We start from the raw sequence: 17913 nt of genomic DNA, 5'->3' as shown, positions 1-17913 counted from the left end.
ATGGTTTGCACTGTGAATTTATTTCATTTTTTTTATAGTACATGTTTTTGGTATGATACAAAAATCATCGTGGAAAAATATGCCGATATTGTCTTGGTTCTAATATACATGCCTTGCTTATTTAGGTCTGCAACCGTTGATGCGAATCTGTTCTCAAAATACTTTGGAAATTGTCCAATTATTACTGCTAAAGGGCGGACACATCCTGTGTCAACTTACTTCCTTGAGGATGTTTATGAAAATATCAAATATTGCCTTGCTTCAGATTCACCCGCCTCACTAACAACCATGGCACCCACAAGGGAAAAGGTTTGTTTTCAATGGATGTAATTTGTTGGCTCTTATTTTTGATGCAGGTAGCTATGTTGGGCATGGTATTTTTGAAACAATTATGGTGACCATTAAACCACATGTATTTTGCTTTCTATTTCATCTTTATTAATGGTGGAGAATAGCATTCTTGGTCTTTGTATGCCTTCCCGCCCAACTTGATTTTGGTTATGCATTTGACATTTTCATTCATTCATCGAAAGTATCGAACTTTCCCTGTGAAAAAATCATACTAAAATGATTAAGCAATCAGAAGGACAGAATAAAAGCACAGATAGAGATAGGGAGGGGAGATTTAGGGTTTAATCTGCTGAGGCTTATCATGGATTGGGTGTACACCCTAAGTTAAACCACTAGGTTGATCCTGAGTACACTCACATATGTACATACATAGATCCATTCATCCATTCAGGCATACATACATATGTACATATGTACATTTATACATCCATGATTCATCCACACATGATTCATCTATCCATCCATCCATCCATGCATACATATACACACATACAAACATGCATTTCATCATACAACCATGCACGCATGATTTTTTTTAATAAACAAATTTTTGGCGATATCGATACATTGGCGATAATTTTGAAATACTGCTGATATGTTGGCGATATCAGTGACACCTGGAATTTACACAATTGAAACCATTAGCGATACTTAGGGCCTGTTTGTTAACACTGAAATTTTTTACTTAATGTGGAATCTAGAAAGCGCTCAATGTTTAGTGGTGTTTGTTAACGCCAAATGAGGAAAGCGCTCCATCATTTTATGTTGAAATTTTTCAGCGATCGAGGTCTAGCTTAACGGCGAATCCAGAATGCGCTATGCAGACTTTTTTAAAAATTCCAAAATTGCCCTGTGGGACAAAGATTTTCTCCCTTGCGTAATACACAACCCAACTTTTAACGTGTGACACTTCTCTGGGCGCACCATGATTTATGTGTTAGATCCACACCACCCATCAACTTTTCTATATCATTCTAAAGCATGATCGGAAAAAATAGGCACATCCAAAGCTCAATTCGACCACACCACAAAAAGTAGTGGGAATGGGATGACTACCGTTAAAACCTTCCTGAGGTCCATCATGTAGCCTCTTCATTTGCTCACATAGACCTGGATGGAGGGAAAACATAAAAATCAGCTTGATTAGAGCCTTCTGTGGCCCCAAGAAGTTTTCAATGGTAGGCACCCAATTCCCACCGATTCTTGTAGTGTGGCCCACTTTGGATTTTAGATTTAACAAACAAGCCCTTAAAGATATATTGACGCTATATCACCGTTAATTTTTTCTACTACCCATGTTATCGGTATTACCAAGTTGGCAATATCGATAATATCGCCAATGCTCGAAACATTGGTTACGGGTCAATTTTTCCGTAACGGTTATTGTGACCATTGTTATATTAACTTGTGATATCATTGATATATCCAATGATATATCTGTTATCCCATTCCCAGCTGGGTGTCACGCCCTGAATTCGGCACCCGGATACACACGCAACCCCGATACTGAGCCCAAAGGTGCGACTTGGGAGAGAATTTTTTGTTGTTCAGTACTAAGAGTAGAAATCTGATGCCGGAGAAAACTGTAGAAGGGACAGAAATGAGAGAGAGGGAGAGACGGCTAGGGCAACAAGAGTTGTGTTATGGTTAGTCTAATGATTAATACACACACAAACATATTAATTTTGAAGGAAAGTTACAATGCTCCACAGGAGTATACTACGGACATACACATACACACAAAATTACATATATTTCCACTCCCCCTCAGGCTGGAGGATGTATAGTGATCATGCCCACCTTGGAATACATACAAAGAAGATAGTAATGATAAGCATGGATCATTGCTCCCCCTCAAACACAACATGGCAAGATATAGATTGTAGCTTGAACTTCATTCGTTGAATCTTCTTTTCAAGTACACGATCATAACTAAACTTGACAACCATCGAGTCACAAACTTGTCATCCACATGCAAATTCTCTCACAAACAAGTGCAACTTGCAAATAAATGAGTGAACTACCCTCACACACTTGAGAGAACACACACATAGTCATGGTGTGCCGTAAAGGCCATTATGTAAAGGTAACGGTGGCAACCGTTACACGTTACGGGGTCGTAACGGCCGTAACGGCCGTTATGGAAAAAATGACCCGTAATTGCCGTTAATGGCACGTTACATCCCCTATAAAGGTCATAATAGCCCTGTAATGGTCTATTACAGGACATGTTTTTCATACTTTTTAATCAACATTACGGGGCAGATACATGTTTTTCGGGGGTTTTTTTAATAAATAAAAAAATAAAAAAGAGAGACCATAACGGCCGTTATGCCCCATATTGTAAAGGTAACGTTGGTGGCCATTATGGCCATTGTTACCGTTATGGAACACCTTGCACATAATAGCATGTGGAAACTTATGTGCATTACTTGCAACACAAAGTGAGTGAACTACCCTCACATAAACAACAAGGGCTTGATAAACGAAGAGATGATGAACTGAGAAGAAATGATTTACCACTTGTAAAAATCCCCCATGCAAAGTTAAGTGAAGCATTTCATCGAACACCTTGTTTGCGTAGTTTACTTTTGGGCACGGAACACGAACAACTTCACAATCCCAACAACATGATTTTACATTGTAGCCTCATGTCATTAGAATCAGAGAAAAAGAAGGAAATCCCAGTAAAATATCCAAAAACAAGGGCCGTCGACACCCACTTCTTACAAAAACGCTATAGCACAATCAAATCTTGACGAAACTTCGTGATACTTGTATTTGGTGATTGCTCTTGATCAACCCCACCTACCCCTTGTGGAAATCTGCTCAAAAGTCCTTCAAAAAAACGGCACAGCAGAAAGAACGAAACTTGGACTTTTTCTGACTATTTTTTTTTTGCCAAAACACAATGAAAAACTTATTCGAAAAATGTAGAAAAATCCTCGTTATTCCTCTAAAATCCAGGTCTACTAGATCCCATACTTTCTGCTTCAAAAAGACGTTTCGGCCGTACGCTGCTGACATCACCCATACGTATGAATGATGTCAGTAGTGGGCCCCACTACCTAGGCTGTGATTAGGTCCCAAATCACACGCTCTAATACCAAGTAGGAATTGGATGCAGGAGAAAATTGTAGATGGGAGAGAGAAAATGGAGAGACAAAGAGATGGCTACGGAAACAAGAGTTGTGTTCTGGTTAATCTAATGACACACACAAATGCGCACACATGCGTGCGCGCGCACACACACATATATTAATTCTGAAGGAAAGTTACAAATGCTCCACAGGAGTATACTACTGACATACACGTACACAAAATTACATATATTTCTATAGTAGTACATAACTAATTCAAACATTACAACATTCAACCTCAACTAATAGTAACCAGCGTTAACCTCATTTGATAACCATTCGAGCTTGTGAAACAATTCTCGTTCCCAATATAAATATTACAATAAATGCTTCAAAAAATAAACTAAGCTAAATATTCTTAGGTCCATGCCAAGCTACAAAATAAACTAAGTAAAATATTCTCAAGTCCATGTAAAGCCATCGCTATGGGTTTAACTTTTCCTCAAAATTTAGAAACAACATGGGTGAGCTTAATAAGCCCAGTGAGTACATCTCTATGCATATGAGATAATTAAACACATCTTACTACAGTTAATCACAATTAACATGGTGATTTGGGGAAATGTGTATAATACTATACATGTGAGGTAATTATGAATGCGATAGCGAAAACATCTCAGTACAGTTAACTTAATTAAACAACTACGACCATTTTACACCAGATGGTTAAAACTCTCCCAACCACCATCCGATCTTGATAGTGGGAACCCCTTTTATCGCAACACATGCTGTAGGCTAGTTACACCTCTTCTCCATCTGACCTCGACAGTGGGAACCTCTTACAACATGTGCTCACCCACTAGACTCGACAATGGAGCTCTCAATTGGTTATTGGTACAAAGTGGGGTTTAGGGATTCTCACCTAAGGATCCTAATGCAGGGGCATTTTCACACCGGGCTCGAGTGGGGTGGCTTGTGGGATGCAGGGGCACAGTCGGGGTGGGCGGCCCATATAAGGGGAGACCCATGTGATGTGGGGCCCATGAGGGGGGTTTGACTAAGGACCTAACCCATGGGAAGTGGGGCCTGGGGCTATGAGATAAATGGATTGATTCGCCACACTTTATCAGTACGAGCTTTTAGAGCAAGTGATTAGTTGTCCTGCATCAGAATCCCTCAATGTTTTTTTTTTTTTTCTATTTGGCTTTAGGGATTTTCAACCAAGGAGACTCAATTGTCCCTCTTGAATTTTTTGGTGTTCCCAAAACATTCTTGTGGTTCTAACCATCCCCATGCATGGGGTACATAAGTTCACCATTCTGAACCATCTCAAGGTTCTAACCATTCACATGAGCTCACAAATCCAAACCATCTCAAGGTTCTATCTACATGAGCTCACAAATTTGAACCATCTCAAAGTCGTAACTATTCACATAAGTCCACAATTTCCAACCATTCTATGGTGCACATGCATGATTCGAGAGGAAGTTCTTTCAAGTTTCAAGTTATCAAATGGTAGATTTACACATGTTTTGCTACTTTAGTAAAGGGTAGTCTACACAAGATTCCACATTGAAAAGGAGGTCTAATTTGCACATAGTTTTGCATACACTATTGTCCAGCTTGTTGCAGTTGTACACTTGAGCAAGAGTCTTAACTTGTAGACACACATAATGTGCACCTCATAGGTCTAACTTGCCACACTAATACACTTGAACATTGGTCTATCTTGCACACACATCACATTCAAATAGTGACTTGTTTTAGTCACCACCACATAGGGTTGAGTGGGCTGGTTCGTGCGCTATTAACCAGTGGTCAAGTTAGACACATTGGAGAGAGGGATGGGATGTAATGTGTGATAAGGTAAGAGCAAGGGGATGAATGGAGAGAGGGATGAGAGGTAAGGTGTGATGAGGTAAGAGAGAGGGGAGGGATGGAGAGAGCATGGGACGGGGATGGAGTGGAGAGGAGATATGATGGAAGAGGAGTGGGGGCCATGGGGGTTAGGTTGGAGTGGTTGGTGGTGTGAGAGGCCTAGGCCTTGCTTGGTCAAGGTCAAGTGACGCAGGACGTGAATTTAAACATGATATGCAAGATTTCAGGCTTAGATCCTACCAATTTAGAAACAATCACACAAATTCCACATCCCACATGAAAATCCAAACATTCAATTAAAAAGGGGAATCTATGCGGGTCCAAGCCGACACAGGCTAGGACTGGACCAATAAAAATTATAAACCAAACGATGTCAAAGGGAAATAAAATCAACTACTCATGCATAAAAATCAGTCCCTAATCCAAGGGATTCCTTAATTTCAATTCAGGGAACCCTAAGGTGATAAAAAGGGGCAAATCAATTAGGGATCATGTAATCTAGTGTTAGGATTAATGAAAAACGGCTATGAGAGGATAAAAGAGGATAAAAACCTGAGCCAAAAGATGATCCCGCGTGTGGACAGCAACAATGGCCCAGACGGACGTGCGTGTGATCCCTGCCGCACGTGTGTGGGGCCCACTATTCAGAAAAAGGCCACCTTGGCCCTGGTCGGCCAGGGATGGACTCCAAAACCTCCAAATCTCAGCTCGATCCGATGTACGGTTTGTGCGTGGTGCTCCACCGAAGTTTCAGCTTGCCTGCGGGCCGAAATCTGGAAACCTGCTTCAACGAAGAAATCTGATGCAACAAAAGGACAAATTCGAAGTATAGATGGTGGGGGAAGATGGAAAAAAAAGATGATGGAAGATGGGGGTGAATTGGGATCGATGTGGCTTCGCACCACGGTAGTTAGCCCTTCGAAAAGGGAGGGCTTCGCACCCACTTTTGAATTCTTCCACAACTCACGAAGAGAGCAGAAAAATAAAGCAGGAATTTTTTTATTAACTTCAATCAATCAAAAGAACTACAAGGGGTGCCTATTTATAAGGAGAACCCTATACCCAAAAACTCGCACCATGTGCGACACCTATTACTTGGCGATGAAGTAAACTAAAATAAAAACCAAATAAGGAAATCTAAAGCGTTCACGATGTTCTAAATAATAACAATAAGCAAAACCTAAAATATAAAAGCAATCCGACGAGTGGGCCACGATCATGAGATCCCATGGTGGGCTTTTCTTGACTATCGGGCCACTTTTCTGAACCAAAACTTGTCTTCTAGCTAGGAGGCCTTCCCTGGACATCGTCATCGAGCCAGATCGATGATGGGGTCCTCCTTCTATGTACGTACGTGCGTAAGGGGGGCGGCGTGAGTGCGCGTGCACGTGATGTCCCCATCAATTTTCCCCGGCTGCAAAGATTTCGCCACTGGCAAAATAAAACTCCTGAACCGCTCCAGGATGTCAGGATCAAGTCTCTGAAGCTCCTTCTCAGTGAGCCACGTGCTGTCTGAAGCTGGGCGTGACTTCCATTTAACCACGTACTTCTGAAACCCGCCGTCCGACGTTGAAACTATTTGATGGTCCAGGATATCTTCTATTTCTTTTTTGGGTGTGTGAAGGTTAGGTATGGGAGATAGAGGCTGTGAAAATGAGTCGGGAAGAATAGGTATGGGAGGTAAAGGCTGGGAAGATGAGTCAGGACGGGTAGGTATGGGAGGTAGAGGCTGAGAACATGGGTCGGGACGGGTATGTATGGGACGTAGAGTCTGAAAAAATGGGTTGAGAAGGGTAGATATGGGAGGTAAAGGCTGAGAAAATGGGTCGGGACGGGTAGGTATGGGATGTAGAGGCTGGAAAAATGGGTCGGGAAGGGTAGGTATGGGAGGTAGAGGCTGGGAAGAAAGGTTAGGAAAAGTAGATATGAGAGGTAGAGGTTGGAAAAATGGGTTGGGAATGGGCCATGGTTCAAGGGATAAATATGGAGAATCAGGATGGGTGGGCGAAGGGCCGGACAAAGTATCAGTAGTCCCCTAAAAAGTAACTAAATCCTCCACATCGGATGTGAAACTAATTCCTATGGAAGGTGGAAGATCTACCTCATACACATTGAGACCGTTTCGTTTCATAATTTTGACGGGTCCAGCGCTACACGCGTGTAACTTACGAACGGCCCTCGAAGGATACCGCCTAGGCCTGATGCAGACCATCATAGAGTCCCTAATATTGAATCCTTTGAAAAATTTATACTGGTCTGTAGAAAATGTGCAATGTTCATTATTAGTTATGATCTTCTGCCTGATTTCTTGATGCCATGAATGAATGTGATGCGCAAAAGACTCTGCAGACTTTGACGGCCTATGGGACAGTGACATAGGGACAAGATCAATAAGTTTCCTAGGTTTATAATCAGTAACGACTTCACGAGGACTTAGACCTGTGGACCTATCGACAAAATTATTCAACGTAAACTCAGTTGTAGGTATTACGGTGTCCCATGTTCTGGTGTGCTCTATATCCCTCCTAGGGGACTCATCCGGTAGATCATCAGGACAAACATCACGAAACTCATCCACTACTGGAATGACCTCAGTGAGTAACTCTACACTAACATCTGGTGCACTCTCTCCAGTCACAAGGTTGCACATGTTGTACCCCTCAAAATAGTGGTCTTGATGTCCCTCATGGGGTGGGTACACGGGTGCATGCCCATAATTGATTCCTTGGCCAACTCCATTCATTGGTCTATCCTTCAGGCCACCTGCTTGAGATTGGACATCTACTCCAATGGTGAGGTTTGTCCTAGCGATGGTCTTTAGTCGGGTAATGCGTACATCAAGCTGTTCACAGCATTGGTCCATTTCCAAGCGCTTAATCATAGACTCCAACGTCTGAGATATCTTGTTTAGTGACTCTTGCAATTGTTCCATGTTTAGTGTAGGGTGTCAACCAAAATTCAGCAATATAGTTGTCAAAATATAAGAGATTTTTTTTTTTTTTGTTTAAAAGAATCGACCTAGTTTCTAAAAAACGAAAAGGAAAGTTTCTAAAGAAACAAATTAGGAAAGCTTCTAAAAAACAAAAAAACAAATTAAAAAAGTTTCTAAAAAAACAACCTAGTTTCTAAAGAAAAAGAAAAAAGTAAAGTTGCTAAAAATAGAAAGTAAGTTAGTTTCTAAAAAAGAAAAAGGAAAGTAAATTAGTTTCTAAAAAAGAAAAAGGAAAGGAAATTAGTTTCTAAAAACAAATTAAGAGAGTTTATAAAAAAACAGAAAAGGAAAGTTTCTAAACCTAGAAATAGAAAATTAAGTTAATTTCTAAAATAATTCAAAAAAGGGGATAACAGAAAATTTCAGCAGCTTATTTCAGGGTTTATGGACCTCTAAACAGCCATATATGATGAGAATTGATGCGTAATGGACATAAACAACCAAACCCTAAACATGTAATGGATTCCCCTACAAGAACCTTAGGCTTTGATACCAAATTTGACGCAGGACGTGAATTTAAACATGATATGCAAGATTTCAGACTTAGATCCTACCAATTTAGAAACAATCACACAAATTCCACATCCCACATGAAAATCCAAACATTCAATTAAAAAGGGGAATCTATGCGGGTCCAAGCCGACACAGGCTAGGACTGGACCAATAAAAATTATAAACCAAACGATGTCAAAGGGAAATAAAATCAACTACTCATGCATAAAAATCAGTCCCTAATCCAAGGGATTCCTTAATTTCAATTCAGAGAACCCTAAGGTGATAAAAAGGGGCAAATCAATTAGGGATCATGTAATCTAGTGTTAGGATTCATGAAAAACGGCTATGAGAGGATAAAAGAGGATAAAAACCTGAGCCAAAAGATGATCCCGCGTGTGGACAGCAACAATGGCCCAGACGGACGTGCGTGTGATCCCTGCCGCACGTGTGTGGGGCCCACTATTCAGAAAAAGGCCACCTTGGCCCTGGTCGGCCAGGGATGGACTCCAAAACCTCCAAATCTCAGCTCGATCCGATGTACGGTTTGTGCGTGGTGCTCCACCGAAGTTTCAGCTTGCCTGCAGGCCGAAATCTGGAAACCTGCTTCAACAAAGAAATCTGATGCAACAAAAGGACAAATTCGAATTATAGATGGTAGGGGAAGATGGAAAAAAAAGATGATTGAAGATGGGGGTGAATTGGGATCGATGTGGCTTCGCACCACGGTAGTTAGCCCTTCGAAAAGGGAGGGCTTCGCACCCACTTTTGAATTCTTCCACAACTCACGAAGAGAGCAGAAAAATAAAGCAGGAATTTTTTTATTAACTTCAATTAATCAAAAGAACTACAAGGGGTGCCTATTTATAAGGAGAACCCTATACCCAAAAACTCGCACCATGTGCGACACCTATTACTTGGCGATGAAGTAAACTAAAATAAAAACCAAATAAGGAAATCTAAAGCGTTCACGATGTTCTAAATAATAACAATAAGCAAAACCTAAAATATAAAAGCAATCCGACGAGTTGGCCACGATCATGAGATCCCATGGTGGGCTTTTCTTGACTATCGGGCCACTTTTCTGAACCAAAACTTATCTTCTAGCTAGGAGGCCTTCCCTGGACATCGTCATCGAGCCAGATCGATGATGGGGTCCTCCTATGTACGTACATGCATAAGGGGGGCGGCGTGAGTGCTCGTGCACGTGATGTCCCCATCATCAAGGGGTGAGGTGTAAAGGGGGGTGATGTGGAGATATATGTGGCATGTGGGTCCCATGGTCAATGGTCAATGACCAAGGGTCAAGGGTTAATGGTCAACGGTTAATGATCAACAATGGTGTGTGTAGGTTTAAAATATGAGTGGTATTGTGTAATGGGAGGGTGTGTGTGTGTGCCACATGGGTGAGAGTAGGTGTGGGTGAGTGGATGCACGTGTGAGGGCATGTGTGGGTAAATGCATGTGTAAAGGTATGCATGCATACTAAAATTCAAGGTTATTACATTGGGAGATACGAAACCCAACTTTAATATTCATTTTTCATGGTATCGTGCAGTATATCGCATGATATCACAATATATCGTGGATACCTCAATATTATGCAATATATTCATCCCCCCTTTATAAATTCTTAATGTATCATGCGATATATTGATATCGCGTGCGATATCAAAAGAGCTAAAAGGAAACCAACGATGTTTTGTCTGGAAAATCCTAAAAAGTTCACAACAATTGATTTTTTTTATTTTTTTAATTAATTTTTTTTTTTGCGAAAAAAAAAAAAAAAACTTCATAGTGCATTGTGAGGTGATTTCGACAAGTCCACTGTAATGTGTTGGAAGAAAATCTTTAAAATTTCACCAAAATCGCGATCGGAAACTTCTTGGGGCTGGATTCTAAAAGGTGCCCATTTTTTGAGTTTTGATTCATTTTTTCATCTTTATATGTTTTAAATAGTGTCAAATGGAAATATATCCATGATTGTTTGTGTTTTGCATGAAAATTTATGGATTTTGAGCTTCAATTTTGCGATTTGGGAGAGATGGGCTGAGTTGCAGAAAATTGGGGAAAAATTGAAATTTCCCCACCTTTTCCCAAATTGTTTGCAATCTTAGTGTCCAAACATGACATCCAAATTTTATATAACATGATCTATACATTCTTGGCAATTTGAGATTTTGTTGAAAAATACTTTTTTAATTTAAAAATAATTTAAAAATGTTAAAAAATAAAATTTGTCCGAAGTCCACAGGTATATTTCTAGTTTTCTAGTTTTGCTTTTGAATATAATGCTTGTATTTCAATAAATGTCCTCTTACCTTTATAAATTTTATGAATTGATTTTGAATATAGTTACATCAATTTAGTTGGACGACGCATAGAGTAGGACCATATACAAAGGAAACAACTACCTTGTTCAACGCACTAGCCTTGTGTGTGATTGAGAAGGCGTACTGATGTCTGATGTTGGATAATTAACCACTTGCTCTAAAAGCTCGAACTGCTAGAGCATGACGAATCAATCCCTTTATCTCATAGCCCAGGCCCCACATCTTATGGGTTAGGACCTTGGCCGAACCCCCCTCGTGGGCCCCAAATCACAAGGGTACCGCCTCACATGAGCCACTCGGCTTACATGGGTGGGGCCCACCTCATACGAGCCACTTGCCTCATATGGGCCGCCCACCCCGAGTGTGCCCTTGCATCCCACAGGCAACCCCACTCGAGCCTGGTATGAAAATGCCCCCGCATTATGTACTCTTGTAGGAAGGCAACCCACTTAGCGTGTTGGTGATTATGTTGCCCATTGGTATGCTTGCGTGCCTCATTGTCAGAGAGCAACACAGACTCTCAATCTATTAGGCAATTTGCCATTGTTGCAGAGCTCTAACAAGGGTATAGTACTCGTTGTCTTATGTCGAATAGTTGAGTTGTGTCCTACTTAATTTATCGGAGAAAAGTGCTATGGATCTAACCTATTGGCCTAAGACCGCCCTCAACACCCATAGGAGGCATCACAAATAATCTTGAAGATCTTGTTGAAAATCAATATGTCTAGAACTAAAGCCTTCGACATCTTTGTCTTGATGAGTAAAAAACTAGCTTCCACAATGTCACTCCAATAAAGTGGTTTGGTCTTCATGCAGTCAGTAATGAATGCAATAATAGAATTAAAATTACGAATGTGTCAGTTTCTTTGATGAAGGGATAGCTCACTTGAAGAATTTTGGCTTAGAAGATAGACTATTGTCTCTATACCTTATTCGAGATACAGGAAGAACTTGAACATTTCAAAACTCCTAGAATGAGTGGAGAAGATTTTGGTCTCAAATGGGCTAATGTTTGCTGTATATATAGCCCTTGAGAGACTCTTGGTAAATGGTCACATGCATTGAATGGTGGATACATCCTTTCATCCTTAAATGGTGGATACGTGTATGTGCTTTATGCTGGATACATGCATAGTTGGTTGCATACTACTTTATTGTAGATAGAATGTATACTTGAACAATACATGTATGGCCAATTATTAAGAACACATGATATCTATGTGACCTATACTATACATTCGAAACGTAGTTCCAACAATCCCTCACTTGTTTCAAATTCATGTCTCGTATAACCTCCACTATTTCAGAATTCTATGAGAGAATGAGTTCATTTTCTACCTAGAAAAATTCTTGTGCATAAATAAAGATGTTTTTTTAGACGTGAACCTTTACTTAGGATGCAAATTGCATACTGACATTGCTAGTAGTGATGCGGCTATCGAAGGGTGCTCCATGGGCCCCACCATGATGTATGTGCTTTATGCACGCTGCCCATCCATTTTCCGGATCATTTTAGTGCATGAGCTAAAAAATGAGGCAGATCCAAATCTTTGGTGGACCGTAGCACTGGAAACAGTGGTGATTGAACGCCCACAATTAAAAACTTCCTAGGGCCAATTGTAACGTTTATTTGCCATCGAACGTCTAGATTAGGTCACACTGACCTGGATGAAGGGAAAACACAAATTTTAGCTTGATCCAAAACTTTTATGGCCCCCAAGAAGTTTTTAATGGTGGGTGTTCAATCACCACTATTTTCCTATGGTGTGCTCCACATGAGATTTGGATCTGCCTCATTTTTATGCTCATGCCCGAAAATGAGCTAGAAAAATAGATGGACTGTGTGGATATAACACATAAATCATGGTGGGGCCTATAAAGCACCGTCTAGTAGTGAGTCGTTACTAGGAGTGTCAGTATGCAATCCACACCCCTTGGTGTAGACTTGTCAAAATTCATCAAGACCTATAGTGATGAGTGTCTTGAATTGCGTGCTTTAGTTGATGGATCTAATGAAGCCGCATATACAATCCTTCAAGGTTTGTAAGAAGAATAACTGATTGGCACCTTTTACGGTCCTGTGCCATCTCCTTTCTGCTGAGTGCTCTTAAGATTTAGCCCTTATCCCTTAAAAAGCAACCCACTTCCACACTTAGATAAATCTATCAAAGTTGACCTTGTAACTCTAATCACCTCGACTTATTATCTATAGTTTCATTAAGAGAAGATTCTCAATGTCCATTTGTTAAAGGTTTTTTTTAGCACCCCATACATCCTAAGAAGGGCAAAGAAGTATGTGAAATGCTTCCCTATTTGGATAGTGCTATTGTATGAAACACTAGTTTATTTGTTTAATTGAACCTATATTTGCAATCAATTGGTTGGAGTCCACTACAGGTGATTAGTTATTTATGGGTTTTAGTCCCATCCCATTCTATGTATGGTAGATTAGATCTCTTGCTAGGGCCTTTGGTCAATGGGTCGGCCAAGTTCCCATTTGACCCCACGAATTAGATTGAGATTTTTCATCTCTTGACAATCTCTCTTATGTAGCTATGTTTAAGTCACAATTATCTCAATTTCCCATTATATGACTTATTCTATGTTGTACACAAAACATTGTTGTCAATGTACATGGGAATAACATGCATTTGGCTTGGTCCATATAGGTACGTCTACCAATATGCTTTGAAGCCATTATGCCTCTTCTCTTGCTAATGCTAAGGTGATGAACTCATGCTTTATCATCTATTGTGTAATGCATGTTTGTTTCTTGGCCTTCCAAGAAATCACTTCCGCCTCTCTAGGTGGAAATCCAATTACTTGTGGAGTCCGAACCATCAAGGTTCAAATTTCAAGTGGCATCATTGTAATCTTCAATTATAGTTCGATAGTTCCCACAACGAAGATCATAGCATGACACTTGTTTAACTCATAAACACGTGCACCTACCATGCCACCAACAGTACTCATACATGCATGCATCTCATGCATACATATTATAGTGTGTGCACATATATCAAGCACATGTTCAATCATGCATCCATGCAAGTGCACATGGCTAGTTTATACAACAACATTAGTGCACAACCTATCATGCAATCACATATCTACTACATATGCATGTAGCCATGCATTCATGTGATGCAATATTATCTTGCTTCTTCAATATGTGTTATCCGTGTTCCAATCCATATATGTGGGTTAATTGTGTGCCATCTTATGGACATATGTCACACATGTGACAACCCTTGTCAACGGGCTCACACACATTGAATTATAAACCCATGCTACACATGTGACAATCGTTGTGCATTTGTCACACATAAGCACATGCACACATGTATAACCCATTACATGACTTGCTTATCATACAACATGGACTACACAATTGCAACTTGATGCCTCATGAGCAATGACTTGTGCACATTGTGGCTGGCTTTTGTTGTACAACCAACAGTATGTAGGCCCAACCTAGAATACATCCAATTATAGATTGATCAAAGGTGGTCCTCACAAGATCATCAAACACATAAAAATGTGTATATAGACAACATAGACATGAAAAAGACATGGTACTTATCTCGATTTTTGTGGCTATTGCTCATTAATTAATTCCTCCCATTAAAGTGATCAAGTCTTACATGGTCAAGATTAACCATATTAGCAATCATTGGAGTGGCCATTTGCATATTAAACTGTCTTCAAATTGTTAGTTTATGTGATGAATGGATGGCTCACTTGAAGAATTTCGGCCTAGATGCAACAAAGCTCCTACATGTTGTTTCTGAGATTAAATTGAGCCCAGACCCTCACAAAGTTTGTATCTGGTCTTAGTACCAAAATGGTGTCTATCACTAGATTTCACCACTAGGAAGATAGTCTGTTGTCTCTAAACCTTATTTAAGATACAAAAAGAACTAAAGCCTCTCAAAACTCTTAGATTGAGTAGAGAAGATTTTCATTTGTCTCAAATGGGCTAATGTTTAGTGTATGTAGTCCTTTAGTTACTCTTGGTGAAAGGTCATATGCATTAAATAATCATGGCATATACATGGATGGTATTAATGTGGTGCATGCATCTATTGATCTTTAATGGTGGATACGTGTATGTGCTTTATGGAATATACGTGTATGCTACTTTATTTTAGATGCTTGTATATTCCAACAATACATGTATGGCCCATTAGTAAGAACATAGGAATAGGATAAATGCATGGTGATGCAGGACCGATGCATGAACTGAGTAACATGTGAGATCAAATAGCCGAATTAAGATATTTAATAAAAGAACACAAACATCGCTACAATCATCACAAATATCATGAAAATCAAAAGAAAACCATGCATAATCCTAGCCTAAGCTACCAACATCGTAACTCAAGATCATTAAATAAAAAGAAACTAGGATCTAATGGATGTAGGAACATTTAATTAGCATAGGATATAGTCTATTTCAAAATAGAAAACCTATTACAACCTAGGGTGAAATTTAGGGTTTTGGTAATTTGAAAAAGTAGGAAATTTAGGTTTAAGGTTAGGGTTTCGAGGATGGAAGAAAGGGGTTTTGATATAATGATGGCGGGAAACCAAAAGGGGTAGGTGGGTTTCACACATGTGGCCGTATGGTCACACGTGTGGCGTAGGAGGATGGGTTTAGGTCGGTTAGGGTTTGGATTGTGGATAGGTATGGAAAAGTTGGGTTTGGTAGAAGACAAAGATTTGTGATGGGAGAATTAAGAATCTAAAGAAAATATCTAGATGTGGAAGAAAAAAGAAGATGGTGTGGGGATGAATGAAAACCTCGCACATCCGTTGATGAAGATTAGCCTCGCGCCAATCTTCCTTCCAAATCGCATGGAAGTATCTTCAAATCTTATGAAGATGGGAAAAGAAAGCTAGAGCTTTTCACTTTTTTTTTTTTTAATCACGAAATTCAATGAGGGAGAGGTCACGCCCTCCTCTTTTTATAGATCCAAGAAGTTTCAAAAATTACAAAAATCCCCGTCTTGTGAACTTTAACGAAAATAGCCTTGGTCTAAATAAAATCAACTAAAACACTCATAATGTGTCCGAATATAAAGTTATAAAAAACTAAATCCTAAACTATAATAGAGTATATAACTGATGTGGACGATCAACGATCGATGGCCCGATCATGTGATCCATGCAATCCAATGGCCTGATCGTCGCGTCCCTCTGATCCAACGGTCTGGATCACTCTATAAAGCAGCCCATGTGCATCTTCCCAGCGTGGGGTCTTCCAGATGCTTGCACATGCATATGGGGTCTTCAGCATGATCACGGGTACTCGCCTAGCTACAAGGAAATCGGAGCGGCCCGCTTCCTCCTCTGATACGTACGTAAGGGTGCACGTGATGTGATGTCCTCATCACATGGCCAATAGTATATATTTGAAACATATTTCTAATAGAATGGGTTGGCGTTATAAGGTAGATAGCCCGTGGAAACTAAGCACTTCATTTACATTGCATGGGGTGGGGCAGTTGATGATTGCTTGTAACTTACTTCGGTCCCGTTTACGCCCACAATTGAAACAACATAGCCAATGAAGATGATGTTGTCGGTCATGTAGGTGCACTTCTTGACATTAGCGTGGAGCCTTTTGTTAGGGCCTCAAATACCAACTGAAGGTGCTTCAAATGTTCCTCATTTCAATGAGTATAGATTAGAATGTCGTAGACGTACACAATGGCAAATTTTCCACTAAACGGCCTCAAGAGGTGGTTCGTGGCCCTTAGGAAAGCCCTTGGTGCATTAGATAGGCCAAATGGCATGACGAGACACTTGTCGAGACCTTCACTTGTCTTGAATTCCGTTTTTCATTTGTCCCTCGGGTAGATGCATATTTGATGGTATCTATTGTTGGGGTCGATCTTTGAGAAAAATGTGGCACCGACTTGTGATTCAACATGCCATTGAGGAGGAGATTGGGAAAAAAATATTTGATGGTGATGTTGTTATCGATGCGACTATCCATGCACATGCGCCATGACCCATCCTTTTTAGGGTTGAGAAGTGCCAGGTCCTCACATGGACTTGTTCTCTCTTGTATGTAATGTAACCATGTTCCAATAATTCTCGCACTTGCTGATTGACCTCCTCATGCTCCTTTGGGCTTATTCGGTAGGTGTCCTTGTTTGGTACGGTAGTACCCATAACTAGATTGATGTGTTGGATGTTCCTCATCAGTGGCAAGCCTTTAGACAATTCATCCTGCATCACATTGGCATATTCTTTCAACCATGGCTTCTTTGCCTTGTGTATGTGTCCCCTCAACGGTCTTCCCTCATGCTAGTAATGTGTAGATTTTTCCACTTTCTTGGGTGGCCTATACAAGTATAGCCGTGGAGATTTGCTTCTCACTCTCCCCCTTAGCTGGTTTGGGCTTGTCATCCTCTTGCATCAGCCAAGAATTATCTTCATGTCATTGTGTTGAAACGCATGATTGTTGCAATGACTATTGTGGATGGTGCAATGGTCATATTGCCATGGCTAGCCCAAGTGGATGTGACATGCATGATGCATCTAGGTCGACTACATCACACCATACCCCATCAAAGTAATGCTTGTCCATGGAAAATGACAAGGCACCGTTTAGAGACCATTACTTTATTGCCCTTGTTAATCCGTGAGAATTTATAGTGTGTAGGATGAACTTGTGATGGAGCCGAAACTTGTCGACGGTCTCTTGCGAGATCACGTTCTCGCAACTTCCGCCGTTAATGAATACCTTGCACACCCAGTGTTTTCAGTATCAGTATCG

The 17913-nt window shown here is 40.4% G+C and overlaps 1 protein-coding gene across 11 annotated transcripts in view; it reads left to right on the top strand.

Moving 5' to 3' along the window:
* LOC131237412 (DExH-box ATP-dependent RNA helicase DExH7, chloroplastic) overlaps window positions 1-17913 on the top strand; it is a 186558-nt gene that overhangs the window by 81224 nt on the left and 87421 nt on the right. For all 11 annotated transcript variants that reach the window (XR_009167227.1, XR_009167230.1, XR_009167226.1 and 8 more), the window contains one exon: window positions 126-309. Coding sequence is in view for 6 of the 11 variants with exons in the window: in XM_058235151.1 (XP_058091134.1) it covers window positions 126-309 (184 nt within the window). In the remaining 5 variants the exon portion in view is untranslated. The remainder of the gene's footprint in view (window positions 1-125; window positions 310-17913) is intronic.

Source organism: Magnolia sinica, chromosome 2 (assembly GCF_029962835.1).
Source record: "Magnolia sinica isolate HGM2019 chromosome 2, MsV1, whole genome shotgun sequence".
Taxonomy (NCBI): Eukaryota; Viridiplantae; Streptophyta; class Magnoliopsida; order Magnoliales; family Magnoliaceae; genus Magnolia; species Magnolia sinica.
Note: the sequence above shows the minus strand (reverse complement) of the source record. Positions and strands in the feature narration are given on the sequence as shown.